At 27.0% G+C, this 12,641-nt stretch overlaps 1 protein-coding gene across 1 annotated transcript in view; it reads right to left on the bottom strand.

Annotated features, from left to right (window-relative positions):
• The window catches only part of LOC107441852 (paramyosin), a 51,155-nt gene extending 45,732 nt beyond the window's left edge, over positions 1-5,423 (bottom strand). The window contains exon 1 of the mRNA XM_043038770.3: positions 5,152-5,423. Coding sequence (XP_042894704.1) covers positions 5,152-5,259 — 108 coding nt within the window. The 5' untranslated portion in view covers positions 5,260-5,423. The remainder of the gene's footprint in view (positions 1-5,151) is intronic.
• Positions 5,424-12,641: the final 7,218 nt, after the last annotated feature.

The following is a 12,641-nucleotide window of genomic DNA, read 5'->3' as shown; positions in this document are numbered from 1 at the left end:
ACCAAGGATTAATGATTTCACGAATAGTTGAATAAACGAATAGTTGAATAAACGAATAGTTGAATAAACGAATAGTTGAATAAGTAGCTAAAAAACAAACAAATAAATCAACATGTCAAAGAATCCATTAATAATTGAATTAAAAATCATTGAATCAACGAATAGGTGAATAAACGAACTAGCAGGTTAACGATTGATGAAATGAATAGAATCAATGAATCAAGGGGTCAACAAATTATTGAAGCAGAGTAAAGAAAATTCGAAACAGGAAGTCTCAAAATCACCGATTCGTTGTCATGAATTCACTTTTCAGTGATTAATTCATCTACTGGTAAATTGATTATTTTGCTCACTGATTCATTTTTTCATTGATTCTCTGATTAGTTTCATTGAATCTCTGATATATTCACTGATTAGTTCGCTGACCTGTTGGTTCACTCCATTTTTGGTCTATTTATTTATAGATTTAGTGATTTTTTGCTTCATAGAAAAGGGAGGACATTTAAACGTTATTATCTAGACAAGTAAGCTAGTGCTTACAATGTATTTTTATACTGAATCGAATGCAATCAAATGCTAGTCGAAAAGAATAATGATTTAGAAATTATTAAGATTTTATCTAGCATGAAAAGTGCAGTTATTTAATATTTATCTATTTACGCGTCTGATTACCGAGCTACGCCGACTTCTTACGTTTTTTTCTTTTCATAGTATAAATGAAAAAAAAAAGCTTTTGTGTCGATAGAAAGAGTTTTGTATTTTTGTGACAGTCAGCCTTGATTGTCATATTTTTTAATTTTTTCAATTTTTACTAATTTTTCTTCGTCTTATGTGTTTTATTCCTCTTGGTTTCTCTGCTGCTTAGTGCATTTTTTCCATTTGGATGTTATTTTTATTTTTGTTAATTTTATTTATATTAATTGTTTGCATTAATATTTTGAATTCTTTTTTCAATAATATATATATATATATATATATTGAAAATATATATATATATATATATATATATATATATATATATATATATATATATATATATAAGGATAATTGGTCACAAAACTTTAAATGCAATTAACTCAAAACTATATTTCTCTTACTTGCTGTGGCTAGTTCGTACAATTTTCAACCGACTTACTTCAAATTTTGAAATAATATTTACAATAAATATTGTTAGGAAAAAGAACAGAAACATTATCGAAATCTCACAAATCCCTGCTGAGTTGGAATTGATTAAGAACATCAAATCAAAACCTGTTTGGAATGCCGGACGAAACAGAGAAGAATTAAAAATTGATTATTAGTACCACCTCCAACTGCAAATCAAACAAGTTTTATTATTTTTACGCTCGCCTTCCTCAAATGCGATTCATCAAATTTCGATAGCTTATTACCTTTTTCTCCTCGCCTAAATATTAATTTGCGACACCCAATGGATGTAATTTTATTAGTACATTATTTTTGTCAAGAAAAATTATTTAATGTATAAAATACTTGAAAATGTATAGTAAGAGAGGTGAATCCCAAACACTCTGTGTCTAAAATTTGAAAAACATCAAAATCAGTAAATTTTCGAGATCTGTGGCACAAATAAATGATACTTTATAAAAGAATGATGATTATGACCAACCAATCAACCAATTCATATACATATTAATGCTTATTTACTCTGAATAATTCTATTTTTTCTCCTTCTTTTGAATTACAAGAAAATCAGAAATTTCAAAGTTTATGCCAAAAATAAAGTTTGAACATTTGAAACTTTTTTTTAATGTTTTGTGATGCTTTTAATAGCTTATAACTTCTTGCTTATCTGTGTTTATGTTCGTTAATTTATCAGATGAGAATAATACCGTAAGAATGACAAATATAATCCTAATTCAGTTTTTTTTTTTTTTAAGTCATTTACCTTGATCATTTTCCTTATAAATTACAGAAATATGGTTTTTTCCCTCTAATTTTTCCTACATTTTAGTTTTGTATCTCTTAATTTAAGTCAGAAAATGGTCGAAATTTAAATCGATGATAAATTTTATTTGTTGACAAATGTTAGCTATCAGGAAACTGTTGTAATTTGTATTGTCAATAAGTAAAGAACTTCAATGAAAATGTCGTTATTCTGGATAATCGAAAAGCAAAGTAAATAATCCCAAGAAACTGTAGCGGTAAGATATACAGTTGAACCTCTATTTAACGAAGTTGCTAAATCCCGATAATAAGTTCGTTATATGGAAAATTCATTAAATGGAAAATCACCTTTTGAAATATTTAAACAACGCAAAACAAGTTTTAAATTCATAAACACTAGGCATAATTAAAATAGCAATTGATACACCTTTATCTTGTAAATTGGTATATACTATTTATTTTATAAATCTTAATCATAGAAGAAATATCCATGGAAAACAAGAATAGAGCAAAACATTATCCAGTGTTACACTATCATGCGACATACATTTTCAACTAAAAGAAGCTAAATTTATGTATAGTTGCATTTTTTATCAAAGTAATTTTAAACATACATTACCACATGCGTTCTTAAGCTTAATTGCTACTGATAAAATCAGTTAATTTTGTCCGAGTTTTTCGTTTGAAATGCAAACAAAAAGGGAAAGGGATTTTACTGCTTTCTCTAAAAGTTAAGTAGCTGCGAAGATCAATTCAAGCTCATTTTCCCCTTGAAATGTGTTAACAAGTTTGAAATGTTCTTAAATATTTTAAGAAATAGGGAAAGTGAATCTAAAAGAAAAGTTAGTTAAATAGAAATCCGACTGTACTTGATAATGTAAAATTTTTATTTGCTTCTTTCCATCTTTATAATTTTTGAAGCAAATAAAGTTTTTCTAATTACAGTCGAAAAGTATTCGATTGGTGAAAAATTCTTCTTACAACATTCAGAAGAGGATTTAAACTTAAATTGCCAACAGAAACAAAGCTCCATATGAAATTTGGGCACTTAAGTTCGTAGGAAAGTGATCTAAATTTTAATTGTCTGTTTCGCACAGACAGGGAAGCGAGTAATAAAACCTGATAGTAAAAAAATACTAAATCAAAAGTGACCACTTTAAACTTATTTTTGTTTAATTGGGTGAACTAAAAATGCCATGCGAAGAATATTCTTATCTGTAATAATTGAGACGTTGTTTTTGTATACATTTTTTATGTATATCAAAATATTTAAGTATTGACAAAAGTTAATCGATTCGAGGCACTTCATCGAGAAATCGCAGATCATTAAAGTTTGAATGACTACTTCTTATTTGATAAATTAAAATTAGTATATCAATAACGTATATTATTAACGTTAGTATATACTCTTGCGGGCCAACCATAGTACCATAAGCCAACCATACTAACGTTAGTTAGTATATTTTCAGCGTTTTTTAAATGGATATATTATTAATGGTATATTATTAACGTTAGTATATTTTTAACGTTTTTTAAATGGATTAAAAATTGAAAATTTTGATATTTGCCAAACCTGAAAAACTTTCTTGTTTGCTTATATATAAATTTTTTTCGTACATTTGGTTGAAAGAACTAAAATATTTCTAAAATGACAAAAATGTGACATGACGACATTTTAATTTTCACAAACTTGTACGAGTACGCAAAATAGGAAAAAATTTAAACTTGATTCCTTTTTGCGCAAGAACAATATTTACATCAAGAATGATTGAAATGTTATATAAATTCAAATTATGCTAATTTATAGTGACATTATTATAAAATAATTAAATTATAACTTTAGGAAACTTGTGGTGTAGCCATAAACTAATAATTTTGTTTTCAATAATGGGTAAAAAATTAGTATAATAGTTAAATTATTATTTTTTTATTTGAATAATAACAGCAGTAATATTAGATTCGCAGAAATGTATGAAACCGCCTGAAGCGAGATTAACGAAAATGCGTCATACATAACTAAATCTTGTCAAACCCTCTGTTTTACTACCTCATAGTTTTGCTAAAGAAGAAATAAAACAAAAAATAAAGATACAATTAATAACTATTTCTGGAGGTATAGGAATTAAAATGTTGATTTTTTTAAAAATATGACTATCGATATATTGACTCACACAACAATATGATGCTTTCTAATAGCTCTTATTAAAAATAATAAATAAAAGTAAAAAAAATTATGATTATTGGGTTTAATTTGGTTACACTAGACGTCACACTAGAAAATTCTAATGAGCTGCTAAAAAATATAAATTATACCATACATATATTGTTTTTTGGTTCACTTCGTAGAATGAAACTTGGGCTCAGCAGAAATAATTCAAAATTATTTTTTCAAAATCATAATAATAATTTTATATGAGTAAGAGAATGCAAAATGTTAGACAGACATAATCAAAAATTAATATACTTGAAAATTATAAAAATGCATGCTTAAATTTTTAACAAAACTCAACTTAACTGAAACTCAACTTAAACTGAATAATGAAAGAAAACTGATTAAAATGGTAAGATTTTAACTTAAATGTAAAATAAAACAAGTTAAGTGATTTTAGTATAAAAATTTAATTCATATCAATTTCGAATTCAGTCATAATGGCATTAAATAACTGATTGAATAAAATAGAATACTTAAATGTAGATGTAATACTATATATATGAATAGATAGATAGATATAAAACTTTTTTTAAAAAGAAATTTGGTTATTCCTCGTTCCGCACTTTGCTTTATATATATATTTTTTATAAAACAAAGTCATTACAAAAAATCCTTTTAGAAGCCTTTATTTTTAGTATCTTCCAAATATGCGCAATAATGAAACCACTTCTGTTTATGTTATAAGTACTGTTTGACTGAACATTAACTATTTCGAAGTACAGAAAAAAAGTAGCGATTTCGAAATTTGACAGTATTATATACAATAATATATTTGGCAGTACTATGTACTATATAAGTACCAAAACAAACTACTTTTAGTACTGATTCTGAAAAGTCTAGACACTTATTTTTATTTCCAAGGGCGAGCTTGCCTCTCAACTTTTATACAAAATTTAGACAAAGGAAGACTTTATGTTAAAAAAATTTTTTAATCAAACCTCAAAGGTTCTTCTATTGAATTGAAATCTAAGTATCCATATATTTTTATCCACACCATGTATTCGACAAAATAACACCAAATATGGGAATCTTACCTCCAATCTGGTGAGGGCTCCGATATCGGTTCCATATTCGATGCTGAGGTCCCCCCGACCTCCAGCAGTGGACGAATACACGTATTTCGAAGTCTTAATGGAAGACATCGGTGGATGTGTGTTGGTCAAGTCGAGAAGAAGAAAACTGTAATCAGCGCGGGGTTTTGTAATCGCACAGGCTCTTGACAAGAGGACGTGTGATGCAGGAGGACAACGAATGTGAGGAGCAAGATTCCGAGTCGGAGTTTAGTGAAAAGGACGGAAGATGGAGTGAAACTCCCCCACACCTCTGTTTGGGCTTAAATCCCAAATTGTTGAGTCCCCACTCTCATGTTTCTGTTTTCAGAAGACGCTCCGTCATACACACCTTTTATGGGGAGAGTGAAGGCGTGGGTGCGTCTCTCTCGCTCTTTTATATGACTCCGAAGAAATTATTTCTCTTCATTGGAATTGGTCAGTTGTTAATTGGGAATGTTTAGGACAGCGGTTCCCAAATGGTGTTCCGTGGAATACTAGGGTTCCGTGAGTTAGGACTTTTTTTTTTTTTAACAGTAGTGATTTTTTGAAACCTGTAATAGTTTTGTTTTCCAATAAATAATCCAATATTTATTTAACATTAAAGTTATTTTATGAAATTATTTACGTAAAGTCGCAATAGGAAATTTTAAAAAATATACTTTTTCTAATAATTCCATTGAATAAACGATATGTATTTACAAATTATTGCATCAGAATTTCTAGGCGAACTTTGAAATTCAAAATAAAATAACAAAATTCAAGAATGGAGAATTATTTTTTTCTGATGACCTTCCTCCCAGTTTAGAACAGTTCTTTTCAAAAAATTATAATTTAGCTTATTTTATTCAATTTTAACTTAAACGGGAAAAACTACTAAACTTAACTTATACAGCAAAAACATATCCTCTGTAGACTTACGAATTTAACTGCCTAGCATAAAACATAATTTTGAGACTTATTCACGAAACAATGAAACACTTCATTCACGTTAGTGTTTCTGAATTTGAGTTAATTTGAAGTTAATTTTTCGTTTGCATAATTACACCTGCAAATGAAAGTGTTCTAAAAGTCAGGGTTATACCAAAATAAGTTCGATCGTTCAGGGTTTCGTGGTCGAAAAATGTTGGGTACCACTGATTAAGGATGTAAGGGAACGGTAGGATAATCGAGTTGGTTATCCTTTTAAGTTGTAAAATGAAATCCGGTTTGATTTTAAAGTCGACTTAAGGTTGTTTTTGTATCGTTGAAGTATAGAAAAACTTTGTATTCGAACTTTCTTAAAAAAAAAAAAGGGTCTGAATTTGTTTCCAATTTTTTAAATTAGGATAATCAAATAGAATAGTTGATTATCATGTAATCAAAAAAAAAATTATCATGTAATGTTACTTAAAATAAGCATCACTTTTTTAGCTCTTTTAAGGAGACAGTGAACCTTTAAAATGAATTTTTCAAAATTTTGAGGATATAAGCCTAATTCTATTTATCAATAAATTAATTTATATATTTTTCATTAATTAATTGGTAATTACTATTACTTTCTTAAAATTTAACTTATTAATAATTTCTTGAGCAAGGTTTAGTTTGGTTTAATTACGTGCAAATCAACAATTGTATTACTATCTCTGTAAATTTTTAATACATAATTTTTTTCTTTTTCTTACCAGTGTTGAATAGTAGACATGATTCTAAATTTACGACTATCAATGTTCAACTCCGTAGATTTGTAATTATGACCCTGACTCAGAAAACAAGGGAACTTCTGGACAAAATAGTCATCATCGAGGGCTGTTTGATGGAACTAGCTAGCATTTACTTTACATTGAGAGGAAAACCATGGAAATCACCCATGGTTAGTTCGACGGCAAGGGATTTCTTACCAATTATCCGTCTACCGCTGAAGATATTTTTGCTTCAGCAATGTGGTCGATGTGAGCCGAGAGAAGAATTCGTACCGATCAGCCACCTTTAGGATTCGAACCAAGGGTACCTCATTGGGAGGCGAACGCTCTATCTCTTGAACCACTGTAGTTCTTTAATATTTAATTTAAAGCAATCATAGAATATTAGTTTTTGATGCCAATTCTTTCAAGTAGGGTAATTGTAAATAAGAAAAAAATGTTTCATAAACAGTCAACATTATAAATTTATCATACCAGTTATTTAAAGAACGTCATGCACTTATCTCAATTACTACTCAACTGTAATGATAGAAAATTTGAAATATAATAAAAATTATAATAATAATTGTAACTACAATAATGATTATAATAATAGTTGCAACTATAATAATGAGTACAATAATAATTATAATAATAATTATAACTATAATAATGATTATAATAATAGTTGTAGCTATAATAATGAGTACAATAATAATTATAATGATTATAATAATAGTTGTAGCTATAATAATGAGTACAATAATAATTATAATGATTATAATAATAGTTGTAGCTATAATAATGAGTACAATAATAATTATAATAATATTAATAATAGCAATGAAAATAATTCAATAGGTAATTCTAAGAATAATAATCGAAGTTGAAGAGAAGGGAAAAAACGCACTTGAAACTCAAAAATGAAGTTTCTAATTATGACAAGTTTTCTAATTATTATCATTTAGTTAAAATTCATTAAAACGAAAACGTAAAATTTTAGTTATCAAAATTAACTGATACTTTAAAGCAAAAAATGGAAGTAATAAAAATCCCTTGAAAATACTTTAACTTCAAAATTGATATTCATTTTCAAATTAATGATTTAATGATTAAATTAACATTTCCTGGCAATAATGGTAAAACTAATTAACTTTAAAATAGGAGTTTTAAAGAAAGTATGTTTTATTAAATTACTGTTTTGTCTTGTTTTCAGAGTTGTATAGTCTAGGTATAGTCCAAAACCAACCAATAGGTGTCCCACACGGTTAGTTGCAGAGTTATGTGTAATTATATTTTAATCAAATTATATCGTGTTTGCATAACACGATATGCATAACGATATGACATGATTCACATAATTATGTTATAACGATAATCATACGGTGTATGCATATTATAATGAAAACTAATCGTATATGTATTACACGAAATCAAAAAATATTGAGCTTTGCAGATTAGGTGATATACAAATAAATATATTTGATGTTTGTTTTATGCTTTGATGCATGAATGCGGAACAGTAGCCTGCAGTGATGACTAGGTCTATCTCCCTGAAAAAAAATAGTCCCTGGAAAAAAAAATGTTATCTTTGGAAGAGTTTAAAAAAAAGGAGGAAATAAATTAAATTTTAAATAGAACAGTAGAAAGATATCTCTATCTTAAGCTAGTTTTTATTTAAATTTTTTAAATTTTTGTTTTATTTTGTTTTGTTTTATTACAACATTTATTGATTCAAACAAAGTATTAAGTTTTTCATAAGTGTCGAGATTTTTTGAATTTTACTGACCAAAAACTTCACTATTATATTAGTTTGAAATTCATAGTTTGTTGTTCGTTAAATATTTTTCTTGATTTATACGTTATCTATTAATAAAATTAATTTTGTAATGGATTTGAAGTTTTAGTGCTATTAGTGGTCAAATGGATGTCCCCTTTCTCTGGATGACTGGCGCCGTTATCCCCCTTTCTGCATTCTACTGAGGAGGAAAGAGTGTGAAACAAAATAACAGTATACGCATTAAAGCTTTGCATTTTAAAAGTGAAACATGTAAAGAAATATAGAGCAATTTTGAATGAACAATGGCATCTAAAAATAGCAGCTGTACACGGTCCCTTATGGTAAGCGACTGTAAACGTAATCAAATTACAAGTTGTCATTGCAAACCTTGTCATTATGGGCACATAGTTGTCGGATGAACGGGCATTGACTCCTTCTAATTGACGACTACAATTTAAAAGTTGTTCAATGAAACGCTTTTTCTTTTGTAGTGAACAAGTGTGGGGAAAAAAAGATTTTCAGATTCTTATCAGTAAATTGAATCACACAACACCAGATCGGCAAAAAAAGGCATTTTATTGATTATTTCAACGTAATAAATATCTCTAAAAATTCACAATTTTTTTTCTTTTCATTATTTAATACAAATTTTGTTAAGTAATTTTAGTGTATATATCAATTAATATTGGTGTTAGATCAATCGAAAAGTTTTGTTCTATTTTCTCCATCTGGTTCATGGAACAAGTACGAGTTGTTAAATATTTCTTTTATTGAGTTAAATAATCGTTATTCTATGCGTTTTCTTATTCAACTTTTTTTGTTTCATAAAATTATGGTTATTTTACAAAAATGATGTTATTTAATCTATCAAATGTTATTTTAATAAAATAATATTATTTCATTAGAATATATATATATATATATATATATATATATATATATATATATATATATATATATATATATATATATATATAAGGAAGGAAGCAGAGAAATCCTTAATAAGTAAGAGAGTTATTTAGTAACTTGCATATTAATAATAATTATTTATAAGAGTTATCTATATAGAATTTTACAGAATTAAAACGGGCCTTCTATTTTAACATTTTAAATTAAATTGCTCTGCTTTGTAGCGCGTAATATGTATTTTAGGGACATAATTATTTTTTGAGAATGTCATTTCATAAAAATGGCACCATACATTATGGATTTCAACTTTAGTTTTTTCCTCTGATTTATGTAATTATTCGTGGCTATAGTTTTTATGTGTTACACGGCACACTTTAAAAAATAATTTCACAAATTTCTATCGCAAAACTTAAATTTCCAAGACATGTTGGTTTCAAACATTATTTCTACTGGCATCAATCTTTAAAATAATGCCGTAAGCGCCAAAACAGATAATAAAATTTTTTGAGCAAATTTGTGAATAAAGGAGAAAAAACTGAAAATGACATTTTCTTCTATGTTTGGACAATCCTTTATTCTCCTTTTTAAAAAAAATAATATAGTTTTTGAAAAAAAGTTATAAATTTTGAACCAGAAATTTAATTTGTGTTGTATAATACATGCTGGTAGTCATAAAAATATATTTCATAAAAGAGAATAAAATTGCTTTCACATAATTTTTAATATTGAAAACTTGTATCACGAAATGTTTGGGTAAAAATATGTCTTCGCTTGTCGATCGGTAATATGATGTCATAGAGGGAATCATAGTTAAATTTTTAATGTTATAATGGGCACTTTAAAAATTAGTTTTGAAAATTTGTAATGCGAAACCTATATTCTTGAGACTTAATTTTTTTTTTACTATACACTGTGCAATCCGTAGTGTACCTCTATTCAAATAAAATACCGTCTTACAGATGAACTCATAGTTTCATCTTTAATGTTACAATGAGCACTTTAAAAAATTAATTTCTCAAATTTGTACCGCCAAATCTACATTCTTGGAGCAGGAATATGTTTTAACAGTATCGCTCTTTTAAATGTCATATACTTTGCGATTAATATGTAAAAATTTTCACAGATAGCAAGAATATGACAAGTTTTATGGAGGGAATCATTGCTGCATTTTTACTATTATTTTTATTATCTCACTTGAAAAATTATTTTCCTAATCTCAAAATCTATTTTTTGGAAAAGTATTTTCTACGTGCGTCGTTCTTTAAAATAATACCAAGCACTTTTCAATGAGGCAATAAAATATCAAGTTTTATTGATGGTAATCGTAGCTACATTTTTAATAATACAAGAGACTCTTTAAAAAAATTAATTTCTCAAATCTTCACAGCAACACCAATGTATAATATGATATAATAAAATATGATAATATATTTAACTGATCCATGAAATGTAAAAAGAAGAAGGCATGGATTATAACTTATGTTTATTACATGGATTAGTTAAATATATTATCATATTTCATATAAAATACGTTTTCATATTTCATATATATTATCCTATTCATATAAAAAACGTTATATCTTTTTAAATTAACGTTTAATCTATTTTCTTTTCTTGTTTATGTATGAATAAAAGGTGCAGAAATAAAAGATAAGACGGATAACAAATGGCACATAAGTTAGAGAAAGGGATCTACAAAAGAATGGAAAGAAAGATAAAAATAAGAAAGCACTTTTTTTTAAAAACTTTACTTAAATAAAACTTTTTGTTCAGTAATCCCACGATTTCAAAATAATTTAATTTCGGTTCACAATTTAGAAGTGATGATGCACTACGTGATGCAGTAAATACACGATGCGTGATGTAGTATGATACACGACAAAAGCTGTGAAAGACAGCAGAAGTTCAAGGTTCAAAGAACAGCTAGTCTGTTTGTTTCCATTGTATACTTATTTCACTTCCGTGACAAAAGAGTGAAAGGCTTGCCAAGAATCTGCATTAAGAAGACAGAATGGAACAGAAAACCTAACAGATAATGTGCAAAGTAAAACACGTTATTTCGGTCATTTGTTTTAAACTACGATGGCTGACAAATTTAGCTGAAAAATTATGTAATTTTTACTACAAAACAAAAATACTGAAAAATTTAATTTAAAAAAAATGTAATAACTTTTTTAATAATTTTTCATTTGTAAAAAAAAAATATTTTTTTAAGCGTGCAATCTGAATTACAAAGAGATGACAAATGCATGCAAATAAATGAAAATGCGCTTATTTTGCATTGACGCATATTGGAATGAATGCTTATTATTCGTAAATATTCCTCTTAATATCTTTTGAGACAAAATTTTGAAATATTTACTCTGGCGTGCAGTGGTTTTTGGTCAACCTTCTCATTTTTTTTAACATATATGTTGCATTAGATTTTAAAACTTTTAATCTTCTTAATATTTAATCGTAGATGTAAACTTTTTCGGATAAACTTGAATCTTTGCCTTCATCTCCGTTGAATATTACTTTCTTATTTTCATATGTCAGATCATGTAAGAACAAATTCTATAAAAACAAGTGTCAATATTAAACTAATAGTATACACATAAAATTACAATTTATGTGTGTTCTGAAATTAAATAGGCAAGACCTATGCTAACTAGTAATTTTAACAGATTAGTAATATTTAAAATTGTATTTCAACTAAATATTATTATAATTGAGAAATTCATTCAATACTTACTTTTATGTACAAAAATAGCAATACATGAAAAGCACTATTCATTTAATACCGGACTGATATGAAAATTGTATTTGATTTAAAGTAACTTTAAAAGTGCTGACTTAGCTTTCTTGTTGATAAACATACAGAGCAAGCTTAAAAATGGAATTAACCCATTATTTTACTTAATTTGGAATCAATAATCTACAATATTGAGTTTGATCAAAAACTTTTGAACACTAGTATAGTTTAGTATTTTTTAATTTATGATTTATGTATGTATTGTGCTGACTTAGCTTTCTTGTTGATAAACATACAGAGCAAGCTTAAAAATGGAATTAACCCATTGTTTTACTTAATTTGGAATCAATAATCTACAATATTGAGTTTGATCAAAAACTTTTGAACACTA

Source organism: Parasteatoda tepidariorum, chromosome 3 (genome assembly GCF_982258835.1).
Source record: "Parasteatoda tepidariorum strain Cologne lab strain chromosome 3, Ptep-v5.0, whole genome shotgun sequence".
NCBI lineage: Eukaryota > Metazoa > Arthropoda > Arachnida > Araneae > Theridiidae > Parasteatoda > Parasteatoda tepidariorum.
The sequence above is the reverse complement of the archived record's forward strand: the minus strand, read 5'-3'. Positions and strand labels throughout refer to the sequence as shown.